The following is a 17520-nucleotide window of genomic DNA, read 5'->3' on the forward strand; positions in this document are numbered from 1 at the left end:
ATTGATAAATAAATTCAAATATTGAAGAAATTTATTTGAAGGTTAAGTGTAAATTTTCTTGATGTGTTGCAAAGTTAAATATGCGTGGGTTTTGCTTTTCTACATAACAAGACAGTAAAATGATAAGTGCTATAAATGATATGGCTACTAATGCCAGCAGTTACTAAAAATTTCTGATGTAAACCTTATTTTAAAATATTATTGTAAAATTTTAGTTTTTCTTCAGAAAGTGTAAAATTATTTTTTATAGTTAAATTGTAAATGCATTGTAGCAGCACTGTCTTGGCTTTTTATGAGCTTAACGCTTACAGTTTTATTGCTTAATTGTAGTTTTTATTGATATTTCTATATCCCTATATAGATATGCGGATGACTACAGAGTTGCTCTACAACAAACTTATGCTTGGATGAATGGAAACCAACTTGATGTTTCAGATACAAGTGCCTTCTTTACACGGCCCAAGCATAAAAGGAGTTTGCGGCAGAAAGCCGTAGTCCACATGCTCAATTTTTGGTGCTTGAATCCTGCCGTGGTAAGCTGAGTGTGAGGCAGAAGGCCTTAAGCAATTTGAGTAATAACTAATACCTTTAAGATCTTAAAGTGATTGTATTGATTTTCTAAATTCCTTCTTTTCTATCTCCAACCTAGGCTTTTTCAAACTTAAGTGATGTCAGAACAATTGTTCTGACATCTGGTACGCTCTCTCCAATGGATTCATTTTCTTCAGAGCTTGGTGTGAAGTTTTCTATTCAGTTGGAGGCAAATCACGTTATTCGGAACTCGCAGGTAAACTTTCGCATCCTTGTTCCCTCTCCTGAGGCGCAATGCTGGTGACTGTAAAAGAAACGATAACTTGCAAATAGAAATGATGGCAAACCCATTCCATAAGTAAAAAGAAATGTACAGAACAGACTATTGCTTAGATTAATGCAACTGTAAAGTACATTTTCAAATGAAAAATGGGGCCATTTTTAGATATGTTCTCCCCTGGAAAAGCTGAAGTCATGCTGTTTTGGTAATAGCCATCTTACATCAGCTGTTGCACTTTGTCTTCTCTTTTTAAGTACTGGAATGAATTAATTTAGAAATATCTCAATGTTTTCCTTCACAGTTAAAATTTCATTACTTAATCTAATGTATTTTAATACAGTTTGTGTAACATATTTTAGAATTAACTTTTTTATTATGAAATACACCAGGTTTGGGTCGGCACCGTTGGAGCAGGCCCTAACGGTCGGAAGTTGTGTGCCACGTTCCAGCATGCAGAGACCTTTGAGTTCCAAGATGAGGTGGGAGCACTTCTGCTTTCAGTGTGTCAAACAGTTGGCCAAGGGATTTTGTGCTTTTTGCCATCCTATAAGGTAAGGAAATCTTAATTTCTATTACTCCTGTAAAACCGTGCACACTTCACTTGAAAACATACACGCTCAGCTTGAAATGTGGTTGAAAAGGTCGATGCATAAAGCAAAAGATTATGCATCAACACAAATAAGTATAAAATAAATGTATTGTAATAACCCATTGTGACTATATTATAATTTCTTGGATGTCATATTGGCTGGCATACAGGTTTGTTTTCGTGAAAAAACATGTTCATATTTGTTTTGAGCAGATGTCTGTATCTTAGTTAATGAGTACAATTTTTTTGATTAGGTTTTAAAAAAGAAAGGCCGGACTGATCTGCAGTTTTTTCTTAAATTGTTTCCCTAAATGTTTTGAAATTATTTACAAAAACCCAACTCCTCTATGTAAGCAAACATCATGAAAGGATACTTTGTGTGTGTAACTCAGCAGTAAGAACGCCTGCATGTTCTTTGTATGCTATTTGAATGTAGCATTCATCCAGTTAATTTCTTCTTTACTTGTTTCTTGTTCCATTTCGCTGCATTGGAGATTCTAGTATATTTTTCTTGAGTCAGGGGGAATTGCTCACTGGCATTGGCTGAAAGGAATCAAATTTCTCATTTTTCAACTATGTAATATCTAATTTCACTGACAACAGATATCTAATTATGGTTAATCTGTACCTCACGGTAGTTCTGCTTTCTTCTCTGTTCTTACTGTTATTTATGGTCAGCTCTGAGGAACAGGCATATAATTCTGTAATTCATGCCCATTTTTCTTGGAATACTTGCAAGAGTGTGACTTTTTTTAAACCATCATTTATGATTTTAAAAAATCCTCTCTACGCACAAAACAAAAACCTCTCAAAAAACAAAACACACAAACAAAAACCCAAAACCCCCAGCATAATGGAAATAAAGGTTTCAGACCATTTCCCTCATCTCTAAGGTTCCTTAACAGAGAATATTTTTTAAAAATTAAATTTAAATTATTTCTTCTTTTTACAAAACCTTCATGTTAGTTTTACTATTTAACTGAAGAGGCTGCAAAGCGAGGGGTTTTTCTTCGCTGGGTGTCTATAAAGTAGTGCAGTCATCGGTGCAATTACTGACAGTGACCATTAGGTGACCACATTAGACCAGGTAATGTACATGCATTGAAAAAAAGCAGTCGTCTGCTATATTTCTAGCCTACCAACTATAAATTTATTTAACCTACACTTACTCGGCACTTAGATGTGAAGTTAGTGATCTGAAAATAAATTTTGCATTCAATTTATTTAAGAATTGAAATGGGAGCGTATTTTAGTTTTCACTATTACCGTATTTCTTTTACTAAAGTGTATAATGTTGAACAGTGTGTGACCGTTGTTCTTAAGTATACAGACCTGGCAAATATTTATGAAAGTTTTTATGAGAATTGTAATCTCAACTGAAAGTACAGAGGGACTTTATAATGACATTTAATAAAGAAGGAAAGAGATTGCTGAACAGCTCTGGTACCCTTCTCCTTCTCACTGCCCTTATGTTGTAGTGAAAGGTCACCTGGCTAAACACGTTGAGTGTTTTTTTTCTTTGTGGGAACACTTCCATGAGCCTAGCAAAAGTATTGATAAATATAAATTGCAGGCAATTGAAGGATGATATTTTAAAATCACATTGCCAATATGTTTCTATGGATGGCCTTTTTCGTTCTGCTTCTTTTATTCTGGATTGGGTTGCCTTTAAGTCTGAGATTAATATGTTGAAAACGCAGGATAATGTAAGCATAAGCATATTAGTACAGGGAAAACAAGGTATTTTTCTTTCATTATCGTACAGAATATTGCTTACCTGCACATTTGCATTTCAGAACTGATTTTCAGAGATTTTCATGGGGAAATTGCTGTGTCTCTTTAAAAAAACTGCAGCTTTTAAATGAATTGTTCAAGGCTATCAAGATCTGATTAATAAACGTGGTCATGTACCTCACTAAATTGACTATCGTGAGGTAAGCAGGTTTTTCGAGGGCTCACACTATTTTAAGAATTGGAGTTTCAACTTTGGAATAAGTGGGGAAAAAAAGTATTTTTAAATGTCTGGAAGGCTGAGGGCAGTGCTCTGAATTTTGAATTTAGGCCTGTACATTGGGTTTCAGTTTGGTTACGCTTACAGATGCATTTTTTTGGTTCAGCATTCTCTTTCAGTTTTAAGAATTTGTGGCTCAGCAATGATGTCCTTTGCTCTGCACCTCCAGCAGAAGCCCTGCTTCTTGGATGGCTCTCTCTGCTTCAGTACCTCTCTCACAGCATTCATGCTGCACAGTTTGACCTCTTTGACAGTTATCCCTAATTATTTTGCTTTGTAAATAGAGTTAATTTTATTTTTCTGGAAAGCTCATTATTAATTTAATTCAGGTAGTACATTGTATGTTACTTGTTTGTATGTAAGGAGAGTGCTAGAGACAGAAACAGCATCTTTCTGCACTTTCATTCACTTCTGTTCGCTTTGAATTTCATAGACTTTCATTCACTTCAATAAAATACAAGTGTATGATCTTTTTTGTTGTAAGAAAGGTAAATCAACACTTTTTGGCCTCAGTCTATGGGAGTAGAAAGAATGGAAGGCGTAACGCCTGCCACAGGAAGCAGAATTTGAGAACCCTGTCTGACACCATTTGAATGATGTTGGGAGCCTAGAGCTAGCACCCAAGCAGTGTTCTCTTGAATTGTTATTCAGAACTTCATTACATGATATTGGAAATAAAACAAATTTATGGAAGAAGTAGAATTAGAATGGTCATTTGAACTTTCTGGTCAGGGATATAAGGGGCTTTTATGAGTTTCCTGTATTTCTCTCCATTTTGTCTGGAATTTCAGGTTGCTTTGTGTACATTAAAGGAGTGATCTGCCAATACTTGGTGAAAGTGATGACCCCTGTATTCATGTTAGAGCTGGAGAAACAAACTCTTGAACAAATATGATTTTTTTCAGACTTCTGAAGTGCATAATAGAAAAAAAAAATCTCATACTCACCTAGAAGAGATATCAATCTACTAGAAAGTTTCCAATGTGCAAATAAATAGAGGGCAAGTAAAATTCTAAATGTCACCACATTAACCTAATCATAAGGAGAAAACTGGATGCTGCTTGTAGAACATCTGAGATGAAAGTTATAAATGCCAGCAGAGTACGTTGCTGCAGGAGCTAGACTTTTAGTCAAATACTCCTTCCAGTGCTAATGCATGCAAAAAGCACCATTAATGGCTTGCATTTTTCTCTATTAGCATTTCTTCAGGTAGATTATTTCCTGGGGGATTCTAGATTCCTTTGAAGAAGCTGTCTACTGCCAGGAAGAGGTAGTAGTCACTTGTCTGTATTTTGCTCTCGAGCACCCCTTACAACAAGATATTTATCATCTGTAGAATGTTATTCAGCCATTTTGTAAAGACTTTAAAGTTCCACGACATTGTAAGCCTGCACCCTTTCCTAATCATCAGTTTAAGAAAATACTTCGTCAGGCTGAGAAGGTACTTTCCAAAGACCTTTTTACCTAATGTATGAACTGCTGCGACTACAAAAAAATCTGAATTAAAAATAATTCACCTGTTATCTTCCTCTGTGCCCCTCCATCCCCTGTGTTCTGTTTTGGTTTTTTGTTGTGGCTTTTTTTTTTAATCAAAGCAGCTGTAGCAGAAGGAGCTTGGTGCAGTTTTGTGGGAAAAGTCTGCCACCTTGTTATCTCTGTGTAGTTTGGAGTTAGTAGATGTGAATACAGAAAAGGCAACAGTAGAGAAACTCGCCTTTATCTTAATCAGGTAGTTGAATAAAGATATATTAATTGAAGAGTGTTTAAAATATACATATGGCAAATATCTGAGGTTAATGCAACAGAGGAAAATATATGGATGAGAAGAAAACAGTGCACCAGATGTACATCTCCACATTCAATAGGTGTCTCAGTTATAAGCAGCTCTGATGCCATGTTTCATGAATGGGGTAATCTGCAACAACATACAAACTTTTATTGTCATTTTGAGTTCTGGCACGTTGACTTTCTTTAAAATAAGTTTAATTTTAACATTTGCTAAATTGCAAACCTAGATAGTTTTTAGGGCTACTGAAACTGGTGATACCTTGCAACAAAAATGCATTTATGTGAAAATCGGTAGCAACTCTAGCAAAAACACTCTATAAAAGCGAATATCAGGAGGTGAAAAGATTACTCAGAAATCTAAGATGCTTTTAAACAAGATTAAGATAAGGACCATTAGAGTTCATGTCGCCGACCTGTCTGCATTAAGATATATCTTGCCTGGTGCCTGTATCTTAGATGATTCATTCAATATGTGTCATATCAAAGTCAAGGTATCCAGCGAGGAGAAAAATGCTAATGCTTATAAATTTTAGTCATAATCCATCATGATGAATTAACTGACCTTTCTTTAGTAGCTTTTTTTACAAAATAAATTTTGGACAATAACGTTAATATTGGTGTTTGGGTTTTTTTGGGGTTTGTTTGTTTTTTCTTGTGAGGTGGTTGGCTAATTTGTGTCTGCTAATTGTTGAGCCGTAACCTGGAAGTAGGAATTTTAAAACCGGGTCGTTGCTCAGAAGGCTTTGAATGCCTGCTTTTATCAGTAAAACTTATGAACTGATAAGTATTATTCACTTGAGAATCCAAGGTTTGTTTATTACTTTTTTTCTTCTCCTACGCCTTTAAGATGTAGTGTTCTCCATTGATTCACATTAATGACATTTTTGTATCTGCTTTCCTTTACAAAGCTTTGTAACCTTTTGAGGTCAAACAGCAGTTTTACTTGGTAGTTGCACAGTGTTGCTGTGGATTTTGCATTATAGTGAATCAAATAGTTTTGTGGAGGGAAATGTCTTGGGGAAAATGAGGAAAATTTCAAGAAATGCTGGCCTACAAGGATAGAAATAGTAACTGCTTAGTTGTTTGCCTCGTGAACCTCTTAGAAGTGGCTGAATGATCTAAACCTACATTTTAAAAATTATTTGCTATACTCTTGGAAGTATTTGTTTCCAAATGTCTGTAAAATAGATACATTCTTTTTTGTCCCCGTTGTGTTACAGTTTTAAAATGCAGGTGACGTTGAGGTTTACAGCTATGATGCTGTATGCATTTTACCTCTAATGGGTAGTTAATTACAAAAATAGTGAAGTAATAGAAAAGAAAATGAATGCAGAATTTTTAAGTCTTCCTTACATTGCATTAACATTGATTCTTGTTGTATGTATAATGTCCAGCAGATTAATGTTTTTAGGAAGATTTAGTGGAGAATAATGAAAAAGTAGCAAGACTCTCTAAAAACTAAACAGTATCTGCTGGAAAACTGGACTGTCTGGAGCTTCTGCTGTGTACTGCAGAGATTCCAGGGGTTGTCGAAGACTAAAGTTAACAAATAATACGTTGGAACAAACTGGTCCAAGGCATTTGTTTCCTAGAACACTCTTCTTGTGAATGACCTTTTTTTGAACTGACTTAATTATAAAAAGGTTAGTTGATGTATCCTAAAGAAGGTTCTCATACGTCCTATGTTAAGGGGTGTTTTTGGGTTTTGTTTCAGTTCACCAGCTCTTCTCTGGGAGCTGGAACTGACAAAGGGAACAGAACAGACAAAGTAAGAGGAAACAGGAATTACTAAGGTGATTGAAAGCACTGCTTCATTATTGAAGTAGCACTTTTGTAACTAGGGATACAATTTAAAAGCAATCAAACCCATGAGAGAATTTTTAGGTCACTTTATCACAGGTGCTGTTGAACTTGAGGTGTAAATATTTGCAATACAGTCAGCTCTAACAACAATTAGTAGTTTATTTTCCATGGAAGTGAGCATGTCATGAGTTTCGTGTACAATAAATCTGAGACCAAACAATTCAATATCCAGTCTTGAATACATTTGGCAGTCTCAATCCTACTACTGATGAACAAATTCCCTTCATCATAAATTGGCATTGCCATGTAGTATTTTAGTTAGGAAGGCAGAACTGTTAATGTGTAGGTACCGACCAATTAATGCTGTATTGCATTTGCTGTTTCCCCTGAGAATTTTGGGGTGAGGTTATAAAGATACATATAGAGTAATTTTTGTCACTTGCGAAAAATAAATGCTGAATTTCATATTGGAGTTTCTATGTAGCTCATAATTTTAAGTTCTGTCAGTCTCATCCCCTTTTCCTCTTCTCTTGGCTGATCATATTTTCTTCAGTGAGAATAGGCAGGATTGGGTGACAGCAAATCCATTTGGACGGGAACACCTCTGTTCATTGCCTCGTTTCTCTGTCCGTGTTTAAGGTATCACCCAAAGCTGTAGTGAGGTTGCAGACCAGTGCTGTTTCCCATTCTGTTGACGTACCGTTCTTGGCAGTATTACACAACTTTAGGCAAGCAGGCCTTAACGGTATTAATGAACTCTGCGAGCAGCGTAAGAGCATGGCAGTAGGTCTAACTTGTGCTCTTTTCAGACAGACACAGGATCTCCAGGTTCGGTTTAGGTAGTTACTCGGAATGAATGGGAGGGACCTCGGTTTAACCTCTGACTGTTGCACTCTTCTGCCACTGTGCTGCAGTGTGTCTGCATTGGATATGAGACCAAGTCCTTGCCTATACTGTCTCCTGGCCTGGACATAAATGTGCCACCCCAACATATGACAGGCTGGGGGAGGGATATACAGTTTCAGTATTAATTCTGAACGTCTGGCTCGTCTTAGTTTAAGACAGACGCCTTTTCTTACTGAGGTTTGTATGAGGTTGATCACAGTGGCAGAGAATGAATTGGTCATAACACTGAAAAAAGAACAGAATATTTTTGTTCTAAAACTTTCCTGAAACACAGTTTTGTAAATAAATTATAAGAAACCTTTTTTTTCTGCCATCAATAATAAAAAAACCACAATGCTGCCTTCAGACAACTTTTACTTATTTAATAAATTACTCCAATAAATTACAAAAGATGGTAGTCTGTTTGGCCAGGCCTATTAAAAGCATTAAGGTTTGAGCACTGGCTGTTAAAATGAGTAAATGGCAATATCACAAAGTTAAACAAATGCCAAAAAACATTTTCCAGAGTACTGGGATTGTAACAATACCATTAATGAGGGCAAAGAGGTTTTAATGCAATTTGCACATTCTAAAGTTTCAAAAAGAGGTTTTGAGTTAGTGCATTATTAATGTTCTGAACATCTGGAACTATGTAAGAGCCATAGACATTGAGCAAGTGCAGGGTTTCCCCACTAGGTCTGATGCTGACTGATTTCCTCCCTAGCGAAAAGCTTGTTTTAAGAAGTTTGAGACAGTAAAATGACAATATCCAGATAAGAGATAAACATTCCACAGTGTCTTTTTGCTTGTAATGTGTATGGAGGAGAAATTGGAAACCTTTAAGTTTGTGCAGCTAAAAGGTGAATTTGAAATTAAATAGGAAAATAGTTATTTGCACCACGCTTGCTCCATGGGGAAGCTGCACCAATTGCAGAGTGCTTACATGAGGAATTATCTAGTAACGTCGGGTGGGTTCCATAAAATTGCTTAAATTTTTCTGTTAGGTGTATTTAGGTATAATATGCAGAGATAAATGCTTTATCAAGAGTAATAATCTCCCTGATATTCCTGTTGACAGCTGTAGGAGTACTTTGAGGAAGAGATTTACTCCTGTGTGTAAATATTTGCAGGATGGAGGGATCTGTTCACACCAAGTATGTTTCATGACAGAAATGTGTTTTTTGGAGTTACATAAACGTAAACTTCCTGTGTAATTATAATGTTACAGAATGTAATTTACACTGTTACAGTTTCAATGTGACATCTAGTTTTAGATGTTGTAGCTATAGCTAATATCCAACATCACATTCATTGGGATGAAAAGAAAGGAGGCCTTTAAACAGGCTGGCATATCAGGGGAAAGTTATGAAATAATTGTAAATTAATAATGATACTCACTTTCTGCACAGCATTTGCTTGCTGCTCCCAAGGGAAAGGCATTCTCTTACTCCAGAAGCCTTAGTTGTTTGAGCCAAACAGCTGCAACGGTGCTATTACAGTATGTAAGAAACCCTAAGAACAAGAAAAGGCTTTAGGGAATAGAATTCTGTCATCCTTGCTATCTCAAATTATGTGCGAGTACCTAACAACAGAAGTAGAGCAAAGTGATGGAAAGGTAATTAAACAACACGCGAGCAGCACTCTGTGTCTCTCCTGGCACTAACAACTCTGTGCAATGTCCCCTGGAAGTCACTGGAGTTTGTTCACTGACTGCAGAGGGCTGAGGTAGGGCTCTTGACACTGAAGTGACCCTTTGGGTTTTTTCTTTTTCTTTGAAAAGAAAGGCTTATTGCCAGATTCTAAAGCTGTGTCTTTTGCTCTGATGAAAACCTTAGTAAAGTGATTTCTGTCTGGTGGGGCAGAATTTTGGGAAAACGTGATCTAAAAAGGCCGAATCCTAATGACTCAAATTATGCCTTTCAACATTTGTACCTAATAAACGTAGATGGAATTTTGTTTTACTTGTTGTCTACTATTGTTTCTTCATTGCTTGTTTTTCACTCTTACTCTGCACTGGTAGTTTTCTGTCTGATCTTTATCTCAGCTTAATGTTTTATGGGGTGGTTTTTTGCTCCCATTAATCATATACAGTATCTACTTTCAGTTTTATTCGCCATTTTTTCCATCATTTAAACATTTAAATGTCTGTAATATAAACTGTCTAGCTATTGGGGCCCTCACATTCATCCAAAAGAACAATTTTCAGGCTTGGTGTGCATTATCCGAGGTGTCTTCTGAGAGCTCCAATAGCTCCTGTAAATCTCAATGGGATTTTGGAAGTCTGCAGTTTGCATTTTTCCCATTGACTTGGGCAGAGCAAAGACATGCATGTAAAAATCACTCTGTGTCGTGGAAGATTTCAACCCTTCCATCACAACTCTCCTTTCTCTGCCTCAGGCACTGAAGACAGTTGTGGTGGTATGGGTTCAAATAGAGAACAAGAGTAGCAGAAGGAATAGTGAAGTTTGTACAGAAAGAGTTAAAATAAGAGTATTTCAATAACCAGGTATATAATAAAATTCCGAAAATTCTGTTGGCGAGCCTCCTTCTTCTGTGTCATCAAGTCAATCAAGTTGCTCTGCCAAATTAAATTTGAAGATGGAGCTGGCAGTTCACGCCCTGGCAAGATCATTTCTTGTGTAATTATAGGGGCCACAGCAAACATACCTCTTTGAATAGGAGAGAAAGCCGGATAGGGCTGAATTATGCTACAAAGAAATAATCCTGAACTTTTAAAGCTGATGTTTATGTTGTTATAATGATTTGTTAAAATGTTTTCACTTAGAATTTTTTAACCTCTGCAGCTTTGCAGGGTTTTGGGGTGGGTTTTTCCCCCCGCTGCTTGGTTATCAATGGCTAATTTCAGTTCTGACTGTTCACATGTGTTACAAAGCAGGCCAGGAGAAATGTTGGGCTATATCAAAGATAAAATTTTATTTTGGGGGATGGTAACTGACAACCTGAATACTTGCACTGTATTTGTTTTCTTTTTTAAATAGTATGACAGGATCCTAGATTACCGGTTATGGAGTAATTTTCCTGGTTTCTGGGAAATTGGAGGCAATCCAACCATTAGATACGCTTAGAGAAGTTAGAGGAGATGATCCAGCAGCTTGCGGCTGAGCGGCAGGTTTCTTCCCCCTTTCCACGTAATGTTCTTGTGCTACTCTGAATTTTGTGTCAACTGATTCAGATCTCCAGAACAAAGGACAAGTTTTTATCCTCCCCTCCCCGGTTAGTTTTCTGCTGGCCTTGTGAACTGAGTTGGCTCATCAGGAGGTCAGAGAAGTGTCAGAGAGAGCTCAAGGGAAGAGAAGATATTGCACACTCCAGAAAGGGAGCGGGATCATCCCTTTTACTGCCAGAGCTCGATCTCAGAGATGAAACATTACTATGCTTTTTTAAAACACGTTTTTCAGTGATCTGCCTTAATATGAGAATCCCTAAAGATATTCATTTGGAAATTCTGATATTTTTATGAAATATGCTTTGTATTATGAAGTTATTAGTATGACATTACAGCGTTGTGAACTGAGTCTGCCTTTACTGCATATTAACCAAATAAACTGGAGAGTTACTCAGGTGAATAAACTGGGTGAATGGAAATTTGGGTGAAGTGTTATGAACAGAATGAACTGTTCTCACTTGTTGGTCTGTGGAAACCCACACAAACCATGGGGGTGGCAGAGCCATTTGCTGTTCATGCGATTGCAGTCAGACATTTTACACACGGCCACTCCTTGAGTAGACAACGGCCGTCGTGACCGAGTGTTGTAGCAGTTCAGTGCAGTTGGATCAGGGGAAATTTCTAGGTGTGATTTGGCTCCCACATTATCTTTTTTAATTACTGGCTGCAAAGAATGAACAAATACACTTTTCGTGGCTTACTGAACTGCTCCAGTGACCAGCAAGGGACTTGCAATTATTCAAGTGCCCTGTGGCACTTGCTTTTTACATAGAGCAGATATACTTTCTGGTAGCATCTGCACATCATATAAAGTAGAATCCGTAGCGACAGTCTGTGGGAAATTATTGGGTATTATGTCTAAAAAAATTTTATGCCATACTGGTAGATGAGTGGTTTGCTTGTGAATTTCACACCCTGAGAGCTGCGCAGTTTAATATTTTATCATGCTCTTAGTTTAAATACCCTGAGCATACAGCATCAGGAAAATAAACTAAAAATCTATTGTTTCGCACTTCTGAGCTCTGACTTGTCAAAGTGCTGCAAGCTGAATTGTTGTATCTAGTTAACACATGCTCCAATTTCTGTTGTAATTAACACTTTCTGCTTGCGTATTTTTACTACTATTTAAGTAGTAACTGCATTGAAAATGAGTTTTCACAGTCACAAAGTTTGCACTCTGTGAATGATAGAGTCCAAATAGTAAATAGCAGTTACAGTCAAGATGGTTTTTCCCTCAAGAGCTTTTAATGAAAGGGAGAGAAAACGGGGTGGAAAACAGTAGTTATTAATAAGGAACAATATACATAAGCCATGTTATTTTTAAGAAGGTGCATCTTGCACAGGTTACTTTGCTGTTACTGTTGTTCTGTACCATTGCAACCTGCAGAGTTCCTGGTCCCTTTGGCATTTCTTAGAGGGTTCACTGCCTGATGTGGTAGAGATGTGACTTCTTCATGTGTGAAAACCACTATATGTGAGAGAAAATACACTTGAAAGCATATATTTAGGTAACATGTTATGTGTCAGCAATGTTACAGCATATACAAGAATTTGAATACTAAATGTATTGAAAGGGACACTTGGGCAATTTTAACTTCAGAAAAAGTCTGCTTCATGGGAAAGTCAAGAAGCTGATGAAATCGTGTCTTAGAAAATCATGCCTTAGACTTAGTTGCTAACGGTGTAGGCAGGCTTCTATGTGATAAATGTAGTTGGTGAGGTGGTGTATTCTAAAGAGTATTCATGGCTTTTTGATTCAGTTCACAGTGCATTAATGGATTATTTTTTGCAAAAATGTTTTGAGACAAAGAACTTGCACTGAACGTAACTTCTGTTTTATGGCTTATGAATGCACAAGCTGCTAGTTAGTAGCCAAATTGCAGTGTTACATCAGAAACTTTGTTTTCAGCTTTTTCTTCCTATTTTTGCTTGTGAGGGGAGACATTCTTAAGAATGTCAGATACTCTGAAAGGTCTGTTATTCCTTCCTTTTCAACATTATGTGTGGGAGAGGGGGTCGAGTTGTCTACTCTGAAGAAATACTTACACTAGCTTTTTCCTTGTACTTTTTGGGTTTTTTTAAACTGTGTAGTCTATATGGTGAAGGTATATCAAGCATTTACTCTTGGGGAAGAAGATGTTCCAAGTTACATAAGGTCAGACAAGTCTTCTTCCTTTGGGAAGGAAGGATACTTAATTTAAAAAACAAAAAACAACAACACAGCACCCCAAACCAGAAAACCAGCTCTTTACGTAGCGTAATTTAGCACAGTTCGAGTGAGGTCTCTGGATTTATGGTGAAGTTGGTGTTTAAGGATCCTGCTTTCAGGGCTTCTCCACAGCACCAGATTCTTTTTGTGGGGTGCATAACTGTTCCCAATTCACTCTTAGTATTCATGCTCTTTTATCTACAGAACCCCATCTTAACTCTCTTGTTACAGAAATATTATATACTTAGTTAAGTTTGGCAAATTGCTTTAAAATTTTCTTTCAGTAAAGTCATGGAATAGCTTCTTACTGTGTAAGTTACTGCTTATTGTTCCCTCCTTAACTGCTGCTGACTGAAGTGCGTGCTTCTGATACTGGTGACACTGGTGAGCGTCATCATTTGTGTTGTCGTGATTGCAGAAAGGTTTATCACTTTGCCTTTTTGTATTTTAACATTTGTTGCATTCGTTGTCTTAGGTCTGGAATTGTTCTGGTTTTTCTGTTTGGTGGTCCTGCTCCCCAAATGAGGGGTTTTAGATGTCTCCAAGAATCAGAGCTGATTTCATTCCCTGTTATCTTACTTTATTATTATTCAGAGCTAAACATTGTGCGTAAAGTACATGGTTGTTGCTGAGAAATTAGTTCTTTTACGCGTACCAATATGCCATATAACAAGGGAAAAATTACTAACCTTTCTGAGAAAGCAGAGAACATTAATCTTTCTGAAAATGATTTAATAACTACAGGTGTAAAACGCCATCTATAAACTTAAAAATATTTTCTCTGTTAGTGTTATATGGAGACTAAAAGCTAAAACCTGTTACTCTCCTGCTCTTGGTTGGAGCCAGTTCCCCATGACGAGCATCTGCCTGCCCTGTTTGCTGTGTGAGCACTTGTGGACTTGGTCAGCCTCATGCCTAGGGCTGCACTGTGTGTCTGTTTGACTCAGCTCTCCCAGACGGTGCTGTGCTTCACTGCTGATGTGCCATGAAGACAACTTTGTCTTTTCCCCCCCACCCCTCTTTACTCTGGAAAAGAAAGAGGTGAAAGATGACTGAGCTTGGTTTTTGACTGGTGAAGGGGAAGACAGCAGTGTGGGATGCTGACTTCAGTCATGAACAGTTAATAAGTTTGTATTTTATTCAGGACCAGGATCTAAACAATCCTTTTAAAAATAAAATTTTCTGGAGAGCTTTCTTTGCGTGAAGGGTTGCTCTCTCACCGGAACGCGAAAGTGTAATGATAGCCTAGGGTGAATGTACAAGCAGTTCTTGTAACACAGAAAGCTGTTGTCTTGGTCAATTTTAAAACCACAAAAGAAACCCTGTTTTGAACCAGGTTATTTAGAAACAGCTGCGATGGAGCTTAAAGACCGAACACTTCAAAGGCTATCCAGATTGTTTTGTGGTAAAACATGTTGGGTTTTTTAGGAAAAGATTTTATATAAAAAAGCTTCTTTAACTGTAGAAGCAACATATTAACTGTGTTATTCTAGAGTCTTTGGAGTGCAAAACATTTCATTTTTCATTACTGTTGTCGCCGTTCACATATTCCATTATTTAAGGAGGTTATTGAAAAATTGATGGTATGTTGGTACCAGAGAGACATCCTGTAGGCTGCAGTGTTGATTTATGGCACATGGAACACAGTTCAGTGCTTCGGTTTCCTGCTGGTGAGCGGCACTTTGTCATTGTCCCTAAAGAAAAATCATACCAGTGAAATCCCCTGTGTTCCCCCCAAGTTGAGTGATGCATAATTTTTCTTCAAAAATGATTATGAATTATTTACCTTTTATTGTGCTGGAGTGTGCACATGGTGATCAGAATCTTGTTCATAATACAAAGTTTTTCACCATGTTCAGGGTTTAGTTTAATTATGTTGTTGAGTTGCATGGGAGCTTTTATCTATTTTTTTCTTCTTTACTCACCCCCACCCCCCACTGGGTCTGCCAAGCCCGTGTGGGCTAGCACAGATTGTACCCCGCATTTCCTAGCATATGTAGGTATCTCAACAGGAGTCTTTGTTATAAATATTTGTTTTTCTTTTATGTTTGTTTAAAATTTTCCTTGAGAAAGTAACTACAGTACTTCTAAACTTAAAAAGATGCTCTTCCCACGCAAGTTCTTGAAGATCACAGGCGCTTGCATGGTTTTAAAGTTTTATTCTTCAAGCTGGTTTTCTGTTGCACAGAAATGCTGAGAGGTCTAAGTGAAACATCTCTTGAAATAGCACATGTAGTAGTGATACAGATTTCCAATTGAGGGCAACTTTCTCATGGGAGGTGTGTTGAGGAAAGACTCCATGATATAGACCACCTGTTAGGAAAATTAAAAGGCTGTATGATCTTTCTTCATAACTCTGGAAGAAATGTGAAATGCCAGAATAAATGTGTGAATTGGGTCGAGGTCCCTTCGCAGCTTCCTGGATTCCGTCTCTGGACTGTTGGAGGCTTTCCAGTAAAACATAGCTTTTCTTATAGGAGATAATCACCTGCTGAGCATTGATCAACTTCAGCCATTTGGGTGTAATTTTGGAATCATGACTATCTGTGCAAGTGTAACTTTTAAAAATCACTTTCCTTTTAACAACTTTTGCTTTAAATATATGCGTTCTTATTTTATGCACTTGATTTTTGCCGTAACAGTTGGTAAGGGTTAGCAGTTAAATACACATTAGAAAATCTTCCTCATCAGCTGAAAAGGAGTGAGGTTCTGAAAAAAGTGAGGAATGTGTGTTTTCCTCTGGAAGTTGTACTCAGATGAGTGTGCGTTCTGGTTTCATTCCTTCACAATGTCTACTCTTTATTTCAGGACTTTTCTAAGGTCTTTCCGCATTAAAATTCCTCTCTGTGTTGTCTAGTCTTCATATTCCTTAAAAGAAAGAAATCAAAGCCTGAACACGTGACCTTCCCTGTGTTCAATAATTATTGGTTTTACAATAGAATGGTTTCTTTTTCCTGATAGCAGAAAAAATGTTTTGGTTTTTGTTCAATATTTTCCATTTTGCGATTGTGGAGCGTTTCATTACCGAGGCTCTGTAACACTTTGGGAAAGGAAATCAGACAGAAATTGATCTGGAGTTAGTACTCTGTAAACCAGGTCTGGTTCAAAAGAACACTTCTTTGCATTGCCGGTCGTAGCCCCACGATGATAATAAATAGTTGGGGAAATGTGCAGTAGAAAGTAGGCGTAGCCTCTCCTCAATAAGAATAGCATCTTTCTGTGGCCTGTTTCCATTAAAACGCCGCATTAAATCGGTTTATTTTTGGCACAGAAAGAAAAGATTCCTTATGCATATGTATTTATATGGGCATTCGGTATTTTTCTCCAGTTTCCTATTAACAGTGGGAAATTAACATTCTATTTTGAAAGTAGATTTTACTTGAAATGAAATATTTTGGGCACGGATATTTTAATGTTCTCTTTAAATGAAATGTGTTATAATGAGAAATGGAGAAAAAGGAATTTGAAGCTTAAAATATTTTTTTTGTGAATAGATAAGTTAGTATTTTGTATCAGCTTAGTCATTCAAAAGAACGAATTTTAAATACCTCCTTGTATTATGTTAGATACCTCCCATAAACACGAGAGGTTTCTGTGAATCAGTCTATTGCTTAACCTTTCATGAAAATCTAATTGAGTGCGAACAACTGCTTCAATAATTCAATGGACTGAGTTATTCTTGGCTGGTTAGTCCCAGCCTAGTGCAGTGCAAAACTCTGGGTGTCAAGCAAAATGCAGGTTTTGTCTTTTTTGGTGAGAAATTTGATTTTATTCTTAACCACAGTTGAAAAAGCATACAGGTTGATTAAAAAGGGAAAAAAGATTAAATGTAAATTAGCTCTGCCAGTTTGGTAAGTGACTTGTGGCTAAAAGGTGCATATTCTTTCAGTCCTTTTGAAAGCCTGTGATGTTTGGTGATATTGAAAAATGATATTGTGTTTCATTGCTTTCTTCTCATACATGTGACCTTTTATTCTTAATAAGGGACATTGTGCTTTTTATAGTACTATTTTTAATAGTTCTAGAGTGATATTTCCAAACTTATTTTAAAGATTTGGATTAATGGACATTAGATTTTATTGGTTAGTTGGCCCAAATATTTTTCCCTCCTGTTTTTGGAAAGAAACTTGGCTTTTTCCTTTCACCTGAATCCTTCCAGGCAGTTATGTCTTGTCCCTTCAATCTTTTATTCCCATTTCATTGCTCTGTGTACTTTCTTCCTCTTGCTGTTTCCTTT

At 36.9% G+C, this 17520-nt stretch overlaps 1 protein-coding gene across 2 annotated transcripts in view; it reads left to right on the forward strand.

Annotated features, from left to right (window-relative positions):
- BRIP1 (BRCA1 interacting helicase 1) overlaps positions 1–17520 on the forward strand; it is a 64400-nt gene that overhangs the window by 17891 nt on the left and 28989 nt on the right. For both annotated transcript variants that reach the window (XM_064468336.1, XM_064468337.1), the window contains exons 12-14: positions 362–533; positions 650–787; positions 1201–1362. In XM_064468336.1, the coding sequence (XP_064324406.1) occupies positions 362–533; positions 650–787; positions 1201–1362 (472 nt within the window). The remainder of the gene's footprint in view (positions 1–361; positions 534–649; positions 788–1200; positions 1363–17520) is intronic.

The sequence above is a fragment of the Phalacrocorax carbo genome, chromosome 17 (genome assembly GCF_963921805.1).
Source record: "Phalacrocorax carbo chromosome 17, bPhaCar2.1, whole genome shotgun sequence".
NCBI lineage: Eukaryota > Metazoa > Chordata > Aves > Suliformes > Phalacrocoracidae > Phalacrocorax > Phalacrocorax carbo.